Here is a 19,397-nt window from a genome sequence, read left to right as displayed (position 1 = left end):
ACTAAAAGCTGCAATCTTATGTACTTGTCAAGCTGAGCAAAATGTGATCAGATAGGATAATTTTGGACAAACTACTTGCAGCGTCTTAATTAGTGTAGCTCATAAAATCCCTCGAGTCCAGGCCTTGAAGCCTTGTCACTCAAAACTTTCCTGCAGCTGGAAGCTGTGAATGATGATTCAAGATCATATTGAAAGATGGAGGCATGGCAATGAGTTTATAGTTTTTAAAAATTGACAGGTTACCATGGCAACGCATTCTTAATTCTGTGATGATGGGATCTGCCAAGAATACGGTCAGGTCTGTCAAGCTACCGTCACCAGTCAAATAATCATGGAAAAGAAATTATGTAAGGCATACTTCTGACTATAAATGGCCCTACATCAACTAGAAACAGTACACAGACATGGCATATACTATTTACACACACTCTGACAGCCTACACAGTATACAATGTAAAATGTACATGATGGATTTCACTGTTCACTCTGGATTCAGGCCCATCTCATCGGCCAAGCACATGTTGACCTGAAAGACTTAAAGAGATCTTGTCGTGACCCAAGTCTTTATTTTTGCGTGGCTGATGGGTAGTTAGAATAACTAAATTGGAGATCCTCTTACGCAGTTCATTGAATGGAGCAGGTAATGTTATGCAATGTTAGCCAAATAAACAGCTCACATCAGCAACTACCTAGAGGACCTTGAAACTACTAATATCTAACCAAGGAAGCTTATTCCCGCCATAGGTTTTAACCGGGCCGTTCAAAACTCCCCATTTTTATAAGCATTTCTTGATAGGTTCCCTTTAAGAGGTTTGAATTGAATAATTCCACTTTAACCCATCCCAGCCATGATTCTAACACAACTTGACATTTTGATAGAAAGAAAGAAATATACACGAATGTACGACAATTCTGTCGCTGTACGAACAACCACAATGTTAGTTCATTGGCACTTACTTAGGGGTGGTCCATAATTTTTAACATTTTCACAAGTGCACAAAACGTACTCTTTTGGGCAACCCCCCTCCCCTAAAGTGTACAATCCCGAATGAAAAATGTTGATGGCCGAATGACCCACGTTCCAAAATACACAAGCAAGGGGGTTCTAGTTGTGTTTCCTGGTTGCATTTTGAACTTGGTCAGTCATTGCCCGTCAACATTGTTTTCAAAATAATATAAACAAGATATTGTTCATATTCATTGCTGGGTCGGCTGTGAATAGTCGTATCACTCTTGTTAATTAACAAAAATAGCGCATCAAAGTCACCACGCGCGGCCATTGTCTTGTTGAATAGGAAGCAAGCAGAGCTAACCGTGTGAGCAGCGCGCGAAATTTAAATGCGTCCCGCGATTCGTACAATACAGATGATCAACATTTTATTAATTTCTTAAAGAAAGTGTACATTGGTGTTTTGACCCCCTCCCTCCCCCGTACGTATTGTACGCTTGTGAAAATGTTGAAAATTATGGACCACCCCTTATTAGCCAGGGTGGTTTGGTCATTTATGAAAGAGAGGAAGATGTCTCCTCACTATCTATTTGATCGTACCTGTCTTTCAACTCTCTGGCCACAGTCCTAGTCAAACAAGCACCCTTCTCTGTCAATCTAAACCCCCACAGAACAACACTCGTCACATGAACTTCATCCAGCCGTGGTACTTGCTTTTTGCTGATGTTGTTGTACCATGGCCGGCAAACTCCATTCCAAGACCCATGGAACCAATGAATCTTGATCGTGTCCTCATTGATATCAATCACCTTGGCGATCCATGGTCTACCCTCCTTTTCCACGGTGTATATTGCCGCCAGATCACCAATCTCAATTTTTGTTCGATCTACCTCTTGAATTGCCGGCATTTGTCCTTGATTACCAATGATCACCTTAAACAAATAAAACTGTGAATAAATTCATTATAAACTACAGTAGAAATTGATTATCAAGAATCATTAATAAATCCAGCAGTGGTGAGCATTACCCAGTTTACAGCATGTGACAAGGGTATAAGGACATCGAAATAGTAGTCTGTTTATCTTGCATGAATTACGCAGAGATGATGAGGAATCCCCCACCTTGCAGTGGAATAGGATAGCAAAATCTCACTATTGCAACCAACTCGAACAAAATGATTGAAGCTGATGAATTTAACTTCAGACCAGAGGGACTCATTCGAATAAGGGCTATTAGCCCAAAGATTCAACCCTGCAGCTGGAATAAGATAAGCCTTGTTTTTAAGTTTTTGCTGTCTTTTGTTCTCTTACTCTCTGATCATCTTTTATTTTGTTCATTCAAAAATTTAACTTACCGCTGGGCATTGTTGTGTGAGGCCGGATCTGATCTCCAACAGATGCTGCGGTACGTCTGTCATATCTTCATCAATTTCCCAAAAGCCGATCGTTTGGCTGATTTTGGGCAGCGGCCATTCCTTGTCATTGACCTGCAAGTGCAATACCAAATTCCACTTAAGTGATTATCTTGTCTGGGAAAAAGCAGTTGTGTTGGAGAAAAGTTTGGTTGATGATGTTGTGAAATCTTTGTCATGGTACAGTGGTAGCAGGTTCATCTTTGTTATTTCAAACTTGTCATAGATCACCACCGTACATGTAATTTCTGGGGCAGCTCTGCATTTTTGACAAGTTTAGCCAAATGGGTAATTTACCAGGATTTTTTCTGACTTTGATGTTTGACTCAACAGTAAAAGCATTTGAAAAGTTTGAGCCAAGTTGCATCAGATTTGAGCCAACCAGGTTTGAGTTTAGTTTTGGCGACAATGGCGAGTGGCAGCGCTGTTAAGTTCTTGGAAAAATTAATTGTTTCGATGAGTAAAGTTGCCTTTAGATAGCACTATCATTCATGAGTGCTGAGTAAAGGCCCCGACCAGGTTCGGAATCGGCAAGCCTTCTTTGTGAAGGAATGCACAAATGTTGTTATATTTCTTGACAAACATGACTGGTGTCTCCACTCACCCAATCATCCTACCTGTAACCCTCCTCTTTATTTCATTTTGTGTACCGGGTCCTGTACACAAAATCATGCAGTTCGAATAATTCCATGGCATAATATTCACAACAACCTGCAGCTTGCCGTGACAACAGCCTTTTTATCATTCAATCTGAGAGTGGCTCCTCTATTCTTCTCACCCACAAATCAATGCACTGTACATATGATTCAATTTTTAAAGTGCTTCTTTTTCTTTGATAATAGAAGTTACTGGATACCACCAGTCTTTATAAAGGCTTGGGGTTGTTTAATGTTAAGCAAATTTTTCCTTTTCCTTTTAGTCTAGACACTTTCGAATTTTGATATTGGAAAGCATTGTTATCAAGTACATGCACAACTAACAGCCTGCTTATGATGCAGTTACCTCAGGTTTATTTAAAATCCATTTAAAATGATAGCACTGTGATCGAGCAAGTTAAAAGCTTTACCACAGTGACGATATTTTTAGCTTACGTTAGGATTTTCCAGTGCTAGGAAGTAGCGGTCCCACCACTGGTGATCTCGGGACACCAGTCTTGGCCCGAGAGCCTTGACGCCTTTGCGGACCTCGTCCAGCTCCATCCACTCGGTGCTGGGTTCAACCACTGCTGGTTCGTCAGCTAAATCTGGGAAGCCTGAAATTTCAAGACAGAGATTAGGCAAGTTAAATTCAAATGAAATCTGAGTTCAATTGTCTCTTTTGATACTGCCCACATTGCAAGAGATGATTTTTCCATCCTCAGAAAGCACTAGATCCTAAAAAAACAATGTTATATAATATGTCAAGTTAAAGTAAACAGTAATTTAACCTATCTATTCAGGTACACAGTGGCTCTTCCCTTTATGAGCCGACACCTCTCTGCTATACTGAGGACACCTTCTCTATTTAAGGACACTGCCTTTGGTCCCAAATTGGTCCTTTCCATTCAATTTGACCTCTGTATGTGAGGAGCCTCATGGCCTAGTGGTCAACACTGCTGGCCACCATGCAATAGGGCCCGGGTTCGATCCCAGGGACAACCCGGGTTCTTATTTCTGGATGAACTAGCCTGGCTTTCAGGAACTAAAATTCCTGGCTCTTCACAGTCCTTCGAATGAGACTTTAAACTGAGGTTCCTTGGTATCTGGTGTCTATGCCGGGGCAAGCTAAGTGAGGAACATGAGTAGCTTACGTGGACTCTATCTCTCTCGGCACGGAAGTATATCCCTGGCCACGCCAAAGTCTGACCACTAGGCCAATAAACCCAATTGGCGCATAACCACAGTGGCAGCGCAAGATACGTTCATCCCGCCTTGGAGGAGGATTGCTCCTAGGAGAATGACCCCTCCAAGTGCCAAAGAGAGAACGCAGAAGAAGAAGAAGAAGACCTCTGTATTCAGTATCATTTCTCAAACAAAGGACAGCAGTTGACTGTGGTCAGCCCAAGGGTGTCCTTAGAGAGAGAAGTACTTATGGAATCGAAACCTGGACCTCCAAGGGCCTGGACTCGGCTGAAATATAAACATGGAAAGTACCGGCAGGTCTCTTTCAACCTCCATTTTGTTGACGGTATGTCTTTATCAGGGCAATATACCAATGGGCAAAGTAATTTAAACACTTGAGTAGAATCGCGCTAAAAGGCATCTCACGTTTGAAGTGTCTTGGTCTCGGCTTAGCTAAAAAGTAGTAGTAGTACGTGTCGTTTGCGTAGTCAGTTAATCACCAATGACAAATTTACATGTATATCTTTACCTCAAGGCATGTCATGCCTGGTCCCTCAGGGCTCCACGGGTCATCAGCCCACAGGCGATAGCGCATCCTTGCCTGCCCATCTACTTTCCTGAATTGGAACTGGTGTGGCTTGGATTGGCAAGAATGGAATTATGTGGTCACGCCAGTTGAACACACTTTGTACATTATGTACTTCAATCTTAGGCGAGAATGTGTCTTTGTCCGTTAGTCTATCCATGAATTCTGAAACCATAATGTTAAGAGGAAACCTAAGACTAAGTGACTTCATTATGCCAATGTAAGCAAATACCATAATATGTCAGTTTGCATCCTCAATCGTGTCAGAACAAATTGCCCAAATAATGTCGCCCGCTCTTGACTCAATATTCTAAAAGGCCTTGGTCACAGGATATCGATGTTTCTAATGGAAAATGCCTTACGCCTCATTTTGATTTTAGTGGTCCTTGGTATCGCAACCAAGGAAGTAGAAAAAATGTGTCCGCCATCTTGTTTCCCCAGTCTAAATGTTTGAGGAGCGTTGCCACAATTAGTTAGCAAGAGAAATAAACAATTGCGGACTGTTTCCCAATTACTTTTGGGCACTACAATCTCTATGCCTCTGGTTTTGGTCTGCATTTTTGGTCGACCCGAGCGATCTTGATAGGACAACCAATTCCTCAATTCTAAAATCAGTGAAACATCAAGTCAAACTTACCATCCAGAGTATTGATATTGCCGCAGGAAGAAATGGCTGTATTGATACATCTGCAAGAAGACATTGCAACTAATAACAATTTTACCAGGATTGGTGTAGATATGATCCACATGTTTTGAATATTTCACCCATTTAACTAAGACCATAATGTTTTACCATGATGTATTTGCATGGTAATGTACACATCCGACATTTGACATAGGACATGTAGGAACACATTTTCAACAATGAGTGAATGGTCTTTTGCCAGGAAACGATCTCTTTACCTGAACATCTGATCAACATCCTCATGCGTATGACCAACTGGTAAGAAGTTCAGAGATACCTGAAAACAAGTATTTATAAGAGAACAGTTTTACTTTTCCACATTAAAAATGCAATGCACACCTTTTGCTTTTATATTAAATAATTTCGCTCGAAATTAACTACCGTTTGTAGGTCGGAAATAGTATGTTGTAATTAGAACTGATACTATTACTAGGCATGTCCCTATGTCCATTGAGTTCCTTGTCCTCTGGTCATCACATAGGGCAAAAAAAGATAGTATTGAATGAACTGATGTGTCTTTTCGGTATCCACATGAGGAAGCTTACCTCTTCAAAAACATCTATATGCACAAGGAAGAACAAGAATGAAAGAATGTAGCGATTCTTGTTCTCCCTCCAACAATTGTCCATTTGTAGATGGAGTTTGGGTTTAAAGATGCGGTGGTGCATTAGCAGCACATCAAGCAGGATGGAAATGGTCAAATTGGAGTCGTGAGGATACTCATTGACATCAACGTAAACTATTGCGATGACGGAATCTGTGTCCTCGGAAAGACCTGGAGTGTAGATTGAATCAATTTATCTAATATTTCAATTAAAAAATGACCTTTTGGGTGAAGAATGGGTGTTTTTATTGAAACGAAGCAACTTCTTACTTTTCACTTTTAGATCTTACTCCATTTCTAATACTGCCATCACAAAGTGGAGAACTCTACCATAAATGTCCATTCCATGAGAATCTGAATAGGATAAGAGCACTTCTGAAGGAAAGTTTTCCAGTAACTCCGAAGACTCTTCTTCATTTATAGGATTTCTAGTGATTGTAATTCTTCTGATGTTTTCTGGATCAGAATGATCCCAATCAACCCCATGCTGTTCAAACCAGGCATCATCCCCCTCATCACCATCAACATTGGGATGTAAAATATTTTGTATAGCGGTTGATTAAAATTCTCAATGCGCTGGATAATTATACCTCTGAACCAAAGCTGTAAAGGGGTCGATTGTGTTCAGTTCTGATACGGTGATTATTGTTGGCATTAATCCAACGTCGTAGTTCATTATCAATGATAGGAATGAAAGTGTAATGTAGACAAAACATGAGTTTCATTTGTGACATTAAGAATTTCATGTTCATCCATGTAGTAAAACAGTTTGTAAAATATGTTAATTACTTTGGTAAAAACATCCCTCCAAAGTCTTTCCACTCGTTGGTTATGGACAGAGGCACCAATCAACACACTGCCTCTGTTTGCACCCATCTTTCGATTTTGGAATTCTGTAGCATGGACATATTCTCCACCACCATCGATACGAATGTGACTGGGCTGTCCATACCTCTGATTCCATTGATGAATACACGCAGACACGTTCGGGCTGTGTTTTCAGGCAAAACCCTTATGAACGGAACCAGACACCGTGAAAAACCATCAATTGCACTATTGATCACCAATCGTCACCTGTGAAAAGTAAAAAATGACAACAATTTATGTTGAATTGAAGGGACATAAACAGCATTGCCGAAACATAAGAAGAGTGCTGCTCCCTTCTATCCTACCATGTAATGGCAATTTATCATTTATGCCAGGGATAAATACCTCAAATTGAATCATGGGATACAATACACATACAAAAGGGCCTGACTCAATTGCAACAAGATAAATTTGCAGGGGACTTTTTATATTCTAAATTTAATTCTTAAGCTACCTACTGGCTAGCTTCTGTAAGTGTAACCCAGAAATATTTTGCCAGATTTTTGCCTGCAGTTTACTGCAACACTTGACAGTTTATGCGTATATACATTGCGCACGATGCACAATGCATAATGTATGAATTAATTTCCATTTTGTGATTGTTAATTTCAAGACGAGGTTGGTCCACAGAGACCTCAAAGTTATAACGCCTGCCAAAACTATCTGGGTTGCAGTCTATGGGGGGGGGGGGGGGGTCTGGCTTGATTAAAAGGCCTGGACCTGGAAGAAAGATGAAAGAGTTAATGCATTGGCCACCCGTTGCAGGCAACTGATTATGATAAGTCCTTCAATGAGACATTCATAAAACCGAGGTTCATTGAATTGTTATGAACAGCTGGCTATCCCCAAAGCTACCGCACGGACTGTCTGTCCTGCATATCCTGATAGTGAATTTCGGTCCGGTCTGATTCTTGACTTGGCCACCAGGGGGCCAGAAGTGGAAACCTAAAAAGTGTGATATCTCTCTAATATTATGAGTGACTCGTTTTCAATAAAAAAATTATGGTAGGTTCTCCTAGCAAGGATGCATATTCCAAGCAGTGATACATCATGACTTTGGTTTGACCTATATACTATACATGTAGCATGTTTCCAGGATGCATTCCTTACCACCAAATATCTATACGGTGAGTACAACGGCCCTCGGCCGTTTCATGGTTTATTCGTCGCACCGATTCTTCACCAGTTCCTCTCTGCTTAATACACTCAACCTTTTGCGACGTGTTAGAACTTGAAAATGGTTCATGTGGCGGTCGACTCTCTGGCGACTTCACATTCCGAGCAACTTTCTCCTGGCAATTGAAGCCAGAGTAAAGCCAATACCCAGAAGATGCTCCAATTGTTCTTTTGTAACAGAATATTCCGGGTGTCCCTTTCTTTCTCGACTTTCAAGTTGACATATTGCAAGAGGTATGTCTGGAAGTCTGTGAGGTAATTGGCGGATGTCCTGCGTCAGTCTGAGGAGCTGGTGGTTTATAGTGGCACGGATGACTGCGTGACCCTGCGGAGAATTGCTATCGTTATTGTAACTATAACCTGGCACTTTTTTGAAGAGATGGTTGCGGTTCTTCTGTTATTGGAATCTTCCTGGTTTGGCTTGGACATAATTAGATCTGGATTGGTCCGCTCTCCTTGTGAATATCTCACCCTTGTCATATCCTTTATCGGTCGGAATGCGAACATTATCACCTTGGACCAAATGTGTCAAAAGTTTCGATGATTTGTTCATGGATATCTTTGAATTTCGACGGAGTTCAGATTGGCATTTTTGGACTATGGGGTTCAAGCAGGGCCTTCAGCTTTGGGAAGCGTTGAGTGCATCACGTGCACCGAGACAAATTTCGTTGCGCTTGATCATCAGAGCCAAACGCAGAGTCCATAGGAGTATTCCGCCAATTTAACAATGCAAGTTCATGTAAAATTCACTATGATCGCTGTGAGATGTCCTTAAGAGCCGCTTTGAACAGCTCCGCCTGGCCATTGCTAGAATGGAAGTAAGGGCTGCTCGTTGTGTTTAAAGTCTACGAAGTCCTTGAATTATTTAGACCGGTGTGATGTACCGAATCTGACCAAGTGAGATTCAGCTTCTTCTTAATTGTCTTACCTGACGTATTGTCTAGTCTATAAAGATATTTCGAAGTACTCTGCCCATTTCTTGCTGAAATCAGCAGAGCTATGGTAAATTGTATCATCGAAGCACAGTGCCGATGGTAGAGGACGCCGATGTCTTTTCACCAGTTTCCAGAATTTAAAAGCAGAGCTCAGACTGTTGTAAAATTCATTCTCAACAATTCTTCATTAAATTTCTAAGTCCTGCACGAAATATGCGCTGTGCCACTTATACTCTACACATTCGGTTGAGTTCGGTTCACTCGATTTACCAGCTTTTAGCCACTCGTGCCTACGAGGCGCATGTTTTCGTGGTGAGATTTAAGATTGTCATTCCAGTGAGGACGGTGTCGTTTACGGGAGTTCCTTTGTGGAATGGTCAGTTCAGCGGCTTTGCTCATAGCGCGGGTTGTATTGTCGGAAAGAAAGTCCACTTCATTTGGGGTGGAGCCCGAACACGAGTTACTAACGGGGATACGAAACCGATTCGTTCTTTTCAGCAATAAAAAGGACTCAAGACACCCAGCTCTTTGACAGTCACGACTAATTTACGCATTTATTAGGTCCCCATGATTGCTATTTTACCGGTGGAGCCGTAAAATTCGCAAATTTTGAAAAGATAATCCACGTACTCCACGAAGATGCTTGCAGGATAATACGAGCTTGGCAAGTATGCCATAAAGAAAAACACTGGAATCTGCGAACGAAGGATAAGGCTCACTCCTACAACACGATCGCTGTTGAGATTAAGCACGGGGATGATAGCTGCGAGGCATATTTTCCACATGAAAAAAGTTCCGATCCATCCGTTGTCACTTAAAAGAAGTTCATTCGTGGCGACACCAAATGAAACGTTATCATCGCTAATAGACTGCAGAAGGTTAAGCGAGACTGGATATAACCAGTGTTGACAAATACCGATGAGGTCGATTTAACTTGCGCGCAAGAGATTATCAACGTAGGGAACTCCGGCCATCACACCGCGTGCGTTCCAGCAGGGGATGCGGAATCCTTTTCCTATACAAAAGGTCTTTGACATCATTATTTAACGAAGAAACTAATCAACCCATTCGCGACATAGCACGCCCTCAGGCCAGGAGTATACTCGAGAAGCGCATCTTTATCCTCGAAGTCCACGATACTTTTTTGCCGATTGAGCTCCCTTGAATTTGCTTTTGATCAGTCGAACTGTACGTGCCGTGATCGCGTGGTCCGTAAGGAATTGAACGATTGATTCGGAAGTTGTGTGGGGCGAGATATCTAAATCCAACGAAAAGAGGTGCTCTCCTCCGACTTGGTTAGCGTACCACACCAACGTATCCACAAGCTCCAGAAAAAAAGTGGGACATTCTGAGAATGCTTATGCGTTTCGGGTCGTGAGCTCGTATTACTAGTACTCCTGATGATAATTGTCTCGAAGTTCCTTGGTGGTTCGCCAGGAGGAATCGACTCATGCTGCGGTGATGAAGTTTTAGCGGCTATGGCAGCAGCAGCATACGTCTCGGATGACAGTTTCATTGTGGTGATGTCGCGTTCGACTGCACCGACCCTTGAGCGAAGCGCAGTTGTTTCTTTGTGAGCAGCAGAAAGTTCAGAGTTGTCTCTGTCCGACTGTCGCGGCAGCTTACGTCTCAGACGTACCCAAGGCACAGACTGCATAATTTAACCATTGTTTAGATATCATTGTTCATTGACATCCAGGATAGAATGTCACGAGCACGGCGGTTTGTGGCGTCACAGCCAATATGGCCACCGTGTGGTTGCTTCATGCAGTCCTGTTGAAGTTTGATGGCAACCATTTTTTTCTGTCCTCTGAAAACGATGCCATTATCGACAAGCAGTTCGTCGCGAAACGAAACGAAACGTACGGTAAGATGGACGGTTAAACATCTTTCCGTACGTTCAGGATGAGGTGACCTATATAATGACCTATATAATAACATTTAGTTACACAGATGTCCTGTAGATGGCTCTACTAGTACCTTGCGGGTGGTTACAGGTTTATAAGGTTTCTAATGCCTCCTTGAGTAATATCCCCCCGCCTGGCTCGGATTAGGACTTGGGTTTTGGTTAGGGGTAGCACTACATATATTTTATAGAAAGGATTGGTGAATATCATGCAGGCAATGTCCATGGCCGGCAGCTGCTCCCCGCTAACTACAGTGGAGCGATGGACTATCAATCCGAAGGCTCCCAGTTCGAGTCCCGCTCAGGATGTTTGTTACTTCTTGTTAGTTATAACTTAGAGTTTTAGCAACCTCATTCTGAGCGTACGGAAAGATGCCCTTCCGTGTTACCTTCGGTGCGATTTCCCCGACATTGTCGAACCATCCCGCCACGTACTAAACTTCTGTAGAATGCGATCATCAGTAGTTGTTGTCGCTAATTGGACTAAAAAACTGTGAGGTCATCAGAGTCACTTGATCGCTGATCTAGGTTTACATCTGCTGGTTTGAGAAGCAGCGCGTTAAAGAGTGTCGGCCATTTGCTGTGCCTTTCCTTTTTTGGATACCATAACAAACTGATATATCTTTTATCCAAGGAGTAAGCGTTGCAGCCTCGCCTGTGCTGCGGCAAGTGTGTTTTCTTGTAATAGCTACCACAACGGCATGTGGTCTGTTTCTATTATTACGTCTTTCTTTCCATAAATATAATTGTGAAACATGGAAGAGGTAAAGACGACCGCCATCAGCTCCTTTTCGATTTCTGCGCCCGACATTGCTCTAGATACAACAGCGACTGACTTCCCGTGTTGAAAGCAAGCTTCAATGCCACTTTTCCGCATCACAGTCACGATATTAAACTACCGTAATGTCCAACATCGAGGTGGTAGAGCTACTGCGTATATCTAAAACTTGACTCTACCGTCACCTGATGAGTGGTCTGATCTACTGTCATTCGGGCACAGTTTTACCTTTTGTCTAAGTTTCGGGAGCGAATAATAATTACGCCGCTTGGTTGTTCTATACATAGTATTCTTTTCAACTTACCTTTATGTTAGACTATCCCTTCATTATTTTTTTGCCTACTTCTCAGTTCTTTCTGACTTCTATGAAGAATGCGAATGTGTTTTTTTTATAGTACTTAACCCTAAATCTAAATGGGTGCAAATTGTCACTGAATTGTTTGAATGGGTTGCAGCTACTTCTCCTTAAAGATCGACTAGTTCTTTTTTGTTTGATAGTGTTAGCGTATGGTAATGGAATGTTGGCAAAGTGCAAATCAGGACATTAATATCGATATGCATTGATTTTTTTTCTATTATGGTGTTTACACTCGTTATATCTCTGCATCTTTACTTTACTTTCAGTTCAAGAAGGTAAGCAATCCCGATTAATAACATTCTTGATGATGAAAGATCCCGCCCATGACCATTGTCAAGGTAATGAAGGCTAGAACAACTAAATGAGTATGGACCTGCTCACCTGAAAAGGCATTACTTAATCGCAGATAGAAAATTGTCACGGATGGTATGACAGTCATGTTAGTAAAGTGATGGAGATGACGTACTGTTGATCATTAAAACATCATTTTATTGACATTACGCTGGAATGCCGTCATTAAAAAGACGAGACATATTATCTCATCTATATGCCTGTGCTTCCCCTGCTTCGTTAGCAAACTATCATTTTTGAAAATGAAATGAGGAAAAGTAGCATTATCTGTTACCTTTAGTAACAAAACTCCTGACGGAACTTTTCCCGCCCAACGAGTGCAAGCCGTCGTCCGCCCGATAGTTCGAGTGTCGTCGTCATGGGTAAACGAGTGCCGAAATGATGACGTCTTTATTATCAGCCTATTACAAAAATCCAGACAGCGGGATCCGCCGCACTGAGGTGATTTCTGCACCGAGGGCTCAAACAGGTCCTGTCGAGATTAAAATCGAAAATTAAAAGCGTGATGTTTCAATCATAATTTTTTTTCTGCCATTCTATGTGAAATTTGATGACTTTTGCTGCATGTTTGTTGGGAGGTGACTGGGCAGCTTGCAGCTTGGTAATACTACCCTAATAACTACGTTGATCCTTTGGCAAAGCAATGATGAATACTGAAGGAATATGGATGTGCTGGCTACACTAGCAATGGTTGCAGGGTAACACAAATACATGAAGTACTACCGTAACTTAGTCAACGAGATAGTTTCCTGTAGGAATCTTCTGGCACGTGATACATCTGGTGTGGCCAAAAAAACGTCCCCGACTCTCCGGGTTGACCAACTTATACGTATTCAATATCGGTCACATGCTTAGATATGGATGATATCAATAATTGATTCTTGACAATATATGTGTATGACCTTAACATGCATCTTATGACTCTTGCCTTTACAAATGATGTCTTAAACTAAAATGAAATGGCCAGGGCCATTGTGCTCACCTCATGTGGAGGAAAGATGGATAAAGAGCATGGTATTGTGTCATGTAGTGTTAGGTTTGATGTAGGTCCAAGCAATTACAATTTCCCCAAAATGGCCTATTTACAGTACATTCGACCTCTGTGACCTTGAAAAGTAGGTCAAATCAAAGAAGACCCGGGTGACACATTGAATGGTTGTTAGAATTAGATGTACCTATGATATAAAATTGGTGCCAATCGGGCAGGTCATTACTAGGAATAATGGCATTTTGATGAATTTAGGATTTGGCCCCCTCCCTGGAGGCCAAACGGCAAATCAGATCGCACCAAACTTCGGTACCTGAGATCACCTGACCAAGGGGTACATGTGTACTTAATTTGTGATCAATAGTCATTGCAGTTAAGAAACGTGCCATAGTTACGGCCTGACGGCGAATTTACGTCATTTGACCTCTGTGACCTTGACAAGAAGGTCAAATTGAAAACCTGTGTGACATGGTTAGATGTACCCATGATATCAAATTGGTGGCAATCGGGCAAGAAGTTAAGGAATAATCACATTTTTAAGGTTTTTGGATTTTGCCCCCTGGTGGTCAAGTGGTGAATCATATTGGACCAAACTTTGGTCCCTGAGATCACCTGACTAAGGGGTAAATGTGTACCAAATTTGGTATCAATAGTCATTGCAGTTTAGAAACGTGCCATCGTTACATCCTAACGGCCAATTTACACCATTTGACCTCTGTGACCTTGAAAAGGAGGTCAAATCAACAACCCGGAGGATATATGATGCACCTTTGCTAGAAGTACCTACCATATTTTTTTCAAAATTTCCCGACTACTATTAAGGGAGATATTGCACATTTTCACTTTTAACGTTTGGCCCCCTGGTGGCCAAACCATGAAACGAATCGGACCGAAACTTGGTCTCCAAGGTGTCATTACATAAGGGTACATGTGTACCAAGTTTCAACTCAATAGCTCTAACAGTTACGAAACGTGCCCTGCTAACGGACGACGGACGACGACGACGACGACGACGACGACGGACGACGGACGCCACGGTATGGGATAAGCTCACCTCTGCTAAGAGGTGAGCTAAAAAGGCACAAGCCGAATTTGCTATACTGTACAACTCTCACGAAAATTTGTCACGACTGTACCTGGCAATCTCGTTCATTTCCTGAAGCTTGATCGAGTGGATAAAGCTACTTAATATAAGTGCATGGGAATAAGCACAATGACTCTCTACAATGTTCCGAAGTCTAATCAGTTTCAACAGGTCCAGTCCAATACTATTGGTATCGCCTATCTTAAAGATAAAATGATATGTAAAAGAATGGCGTCGTGACTGTCCTGCATCGATTTACCTGAAATGACTGTCGATCTAATTCTGCGGCATAAAGAAGCACTTTATTTTTGATACCAATGATGAGGCTCGAGCAGTTGAAAGTGATTAAAATTCATCAATATTGAGCATAACATAGGGGAATCAAAGTTCAGTTGTGAAAATATTTGATTCGGTAGATTTGCACTTCTGGACATAAAACCGAAAAAATAGGCTGCATTACCATTTTTCTTTAAAATCATCCACGCCTCCTTGTAATGACTTTATTGGACAAAACATTATTGGATATTTCAAAATTAGGGTCAAATTTTCATAGAATATTTTAATAGTGTTTCGCAGAAAAAGTTCGAAAATGATTTTGTTTATTGTTATGTAGTTTGAATTTGCACTTTACTTACTCTGAATCAAGGCTTTATAAAGTGCACCGTGCGATAGGTTGAGCCACGCAATTCACTTGCAGTACGGTTTCTTCCGTTTTTAGAGTAAATGAAAGTCATGTCCCTTCTGTGCTGTTGTCTGCATTTAAATCAAAGCTAGAAAAATACAAAGAACGGTATAAGATTGGACAGGTGAACCGTAAGTAAATTGTCAAGTGAGTTAATCATTTTCGCGCTTTTGAAAAAAAGTCGTGCTTTCCCATGGCGCTAAAAAACGCCTCGACGTGAATTTCATAACCTGTTCCAACTGGAGTCGGTACTCTTGAAATGAACGTTTTTGAGGTTTCGAAAGAGGTTTTTTTTCATTCAAAACAAATATGCTCCCCGTTTCCCCGAAGAACCTCGACGAGTGCATATTCGTGTTGACTGAGACTGAAAAAAAGTTTTTCTAAAGCTCATAAAAACTAATACGTTGCTTGCTCTCACTGTTCAGCGGGACTGTTATTCTTGCAATCAGCAGAATGTTGGTCATCTGATATCATGAATTATGTATTGAAGCTGTTTCTGCCAAACTTCTGATGTGCCTTGAATCTGATAATTTCCCCTACGCGGTTTTGGAATTGAAATGTTGACTATTATTCCGTCAAAAGCTCTCAATACCGGGCCGTTTTTAAGGAAAGTTTTCGATTTTCGCTTCAATTGTAAAAAGTTGTAATTTAGGTCTTAGGTGAAACCCCCCATAAATATATGTTTTCTAGAGGGGATTGACAGCCTTGTCGATCGGTGTTGATGCAAATTCACACTCCTGCAATATCGGGTGATCAATCATCAATTTTGATCGATTAGTTTTGTGTTTGTCCTTCATTTACGCCTGTCTATCGTTCCGGACCCTTGAAAGAGTCTCCTGAACTCCAAACACATGCTCATATTTGCATAGCTCATATTTACAAAACAGACAACTCGATCAAAATTGCCCTGTTGACATGCAATGACGTAATGCAACACAGCACTTCCTGGCTTAGCGCACAAATCAAACAGTGGCGCCATCTGCACATTGCCGGTCAAGTCAGAGATCACTCGGCAACATGAGACAAGACCACAATTGATTTTTTAAGCCTTTTAGCAGTTAAATTGTCAATGTTTGACCGCGACGCATCAAAGAACGCGTGGTGTTGTGAATCTGAAATTTAGATTATGTTATTCCGGACAGTCGGGCAAGTAAATGGTGAAAAATAAAATGGTGATTGACCACGGAAATTTTTTTTTAATCGACAAATTAGACAGACTTTGATATTTCCACTCTTTTCAGCCAACTGGCAGAAAAAACTCAAAACACGCCCCCTATTACCCAATTAGCAAAATTCGAAATTAATTTTTTCATCAAATAATTTCTTTATATCTGTAGACCTGCCACAACAAATATTTTTTCAATACCTCTCCAAATATGTACTTGAGAGTAAAAAACATGCACTCGTCTAATAGATAGGCCTGGACCCTCCAACCTATGAATATTCATTAGTGGTCTTGTCTCACATGCCCTATCGCATAAAGGAAACCTTCAAGAAACGCTTATGAAAATGGAGAGTTTTTGAATTGAAATGCTAGCAGTTTCGAGTTCCCCTCAGATAGTTGATTAATTTGGCTCGGTAACATTGCAAAACGTTGCATTACATTACTGACACCGGTCAATGGAGTGCATTAAGACATGTCAGAGGTAACCACCAATTTAGTCCTTTTTACTACGTTCAGCTAGCCGCACGACCGGATCTCTTCAACAATAACAGCTTATGCCTACCTTATAACATGTATAAGGATTCATACCATAGTGACCGAATTCGCTGTCGGTGGTATAATGGTTTGTCAAATAGCAAACGACTACATTGTATTGTGGTCGGTTGTAATCAAGAGGTCAACCCACCAAGCCCGGAAACGTGACTGGACGGTTGAATTAAAAACAAAACGACCCAAAAAACGTCAGACCCCAAACCCTGAAATGATCATGGTCATGACCTGTCAAATATTCCATGGATTTATGCCCTGGGTGAGGTTTTTTCTGCCCTGCAAGTATTAGGCTCAAGAGTTATGTTCGGAATAATATATGCCAGTTGATTTCTGGAAAATAACTTAAGATTAAGTACCATTCCTCGTCGTTATTTAGTGGCCGCGTTGTCGAAAAGCTATGTCACACAACACTGATAAAGGTTACGCACTCGAAATGAACGTCAAGCCATTTATTCATTTTTAACTCGCAAATCAGCTTTTTGACCACAACGGGTTAATCTAAGCCCCCGAACCACATTAAGTAAGCAACTTAGACTGAAATATTTTCAACACACCAAATTCTCAAGTTAAGAAGAACTACTAGTATTATATTTCAAATGTAAAATAATACCATTCAACTGTTATGGTGAAACCAGGCATTGATTTCAAAATGAAACCGCGAGCTGATTGGTTTAATTCAGGTACGTAAACTTAAAAATGTGTAAGTGGGACAGGTAATCCGTGTAATATAATGTTTGACACATTTTTTTAACATGTTATCTCGAAATAATCAGTCGTTTGACAGTATTATAATCTCATTATAATCATGATAGGAACGAATTTTCATATAGCGTTACAACCATATATACGCAATGAAAGTTGCTAACATCTTCATGATGTAGACGTTTATTTACACTATATACATATTAAACGATCAATTTCGGTTCGCTCGAACCCTCATCAGAATTTTGCGTCAGCAGATCTAGACTATCTGATGTTCACATTTAGTGAGCAAACCTTAAAACGAACGAATTTTAATTTGGTGCTCAATGCATTTCATTAATACACATGATCCAAACTAAACCATCGTTTCATGAGTACAGCCCATCGATTTGCTGGGACACCGTGGTCGCTGTCTCCATAAGAGACGAACGTCATTAGAAATACGGCTCAGCTCAAGACGAACCCGTAGGGAACAAACAAGAGACGTTGGTACAAGTCAGTCAAAACGTCAATCGACCTCGTCACTAAGTACGTCTTAATGAACGAACAATAAAAACTAAATTGATCGTTTCGACAGGATACGGTTCGAACGTTTTTATAGTGTCTGGATCATTGTTCGAATTTGTTGAACATGACTTAACTGGGAAAGAAAGGACAGCTGCTCGTACTAAATCAACATTGTCTCGCATTAATACTTTTTGGGGATCGTCCCCCATTTCGGCGGTGACTGAAGCTGTGGAGGTAGGTTAAAAGTGGCCTTTCAAAGTGTGTTCAAGTTCGAAGATAGTAATTCATGGTTCTTGATTTCGACCAAATTGATAGCGAAGGCCATGCCAGTTGGATCGATCAGTTACAAATGGTTCTGATGAAATAACAATGTGCATCAATGCAAGTAAACCTATGACACTCTTATGCTCTGGCTGGATAAAAAGTGAGATCATGATTCATCGTGTGGCGGGAGCAGACATTCGTCGTGTAGAGCCTATTTATGCAAAATACTCAGTGAATGTGACAATCACGGCTAGTGGTCAAGTTACGTCATCTCAAATATGTCATGATATTTCGAATTCTCGACAGAACTCAGCTGATTGTTCTTTTGGTCTTGTGCTTATAGCCATCATCATCTCTTGCAGGGGGCTCTTTTTGACCGCTATTCAATTCAAACCTATGCCGTGTACGTAATGGAAACTTCCAAAACTGTTACTATTCTATTTGATAGCGGCTCCCTTGTCTCTATGATGAACGCCGATTATGCTCAGGAATAAGATTTAGTCTCCAATGATGTCGTTATAACTATCAGCCAAGTCGGCGGTCAAGAAGCATCTCATATACAACAAAGTGGCTGCTGTTTCCTTTGGACAGTCGATGATCGTTTGTGTCAGTGAAGTCCACAGTTCAGTACTTTGAGTTCAATTGTAGCAAAATTTTTGAAAGGGCAATGAGTTGAACACTATATGGAACTGCAAAAATGGTATCTCAACAGAAAACGGAGAGCAATGATTTAGGTACAATAAAGATGATCGTCACATCACAATATCATTTAGTGGTAAATCGAAAGATCCTGATTCGGTAGACATGACCACAATTACTGATTGCTTGAAGTTCAATGTTCAATAGAGACTTTTGCGAAATTGGTTTTAAGATGTGACAAATAACGACACATCACAGAGCACAATGACCACAATTACTGATTGCTTGGAGTTCAATGTTCAATAGAGACACGTTTATAGTCTCAGAATCGCTTAACGACGCAAATACGGTCTAAAGGCCTTCATACAGGTAACCGGAAAAACGCCGACCG

General features: G+C 41.1%; 1 protein-coding gene across 4 annotated transcripts; it reads right to left on the bottom strand.

Annotated features, from left to right (window-relative positions):
• Positions 1–1,302: 1,302 nt before the first annotated feature.
• LOC135498949 (uncharacterized) lies at positions 1,303–7,052 on the bottom strand. Of its 4 annotated transcripts, none has more exons than XM_064789498.1 (8): positions 6,845–7,052; positions 5,997–6,226; positions 5,670–5,728; positions 5,404–5,453; positions 4,710–4,931; positions 3,452–3,612; positions 2,304–2,435; positions 1,303–1,881 (listed from the first exon to the last, which is right to left on the bottom strand). In XM_064789498.1, the coding sequence occupies exons 6-8, from the start codon at positions 3,557–3,559 to the stop codon at positions 1,504–1,506; spliced, it is 618 nt and encodes a 205-aa protein (XP_064645568.1). In that variant the 5' UTR covers positions 3,560–3,612; positions 4,710–4,931; positions 5,404–5,453; positions 5,670–5,728; positions 5,997–6,226; positions 6,845–7,052; the 3' UTR covers positions 1,303–1,503. The 4 variants fall into 4 exon arrangements, with proteins under 4 accessions (XP_064645568.1, XP_064645570.1, XP_064645572.1 ...); XM_064789500.1 differs by having other exon boundaries at positions 7,008–7,046; XM_064789502.1 differs by lacking the exons at positions 1,303–1,881; positions 2,304–2,435; positions 3,452–3,612 and adding an exon at positions 4,445–4,468.
• Between the last annotated feature and the right edge of the window lie 12,345 nt (positions 7,053–19,397).

This window comes from Lineus longissimus, chromosome 14 (assembly GCF_910592395.1).
Source record: "Lineus longissimus chromosome 14, tnLinLong1.2, whole genome shotgun sequence".
Lineage (NCBI taxonomy): Eukaryota > Metazoa > Nemertea > Pilidiophora > Heteronemertea > Lineidae > Lineus > Lineus longissimus.
Note: the sequence above shows the minus strand (reverse complement) of the source record. Positions and strands in the feature narration are given on the sequence as shown.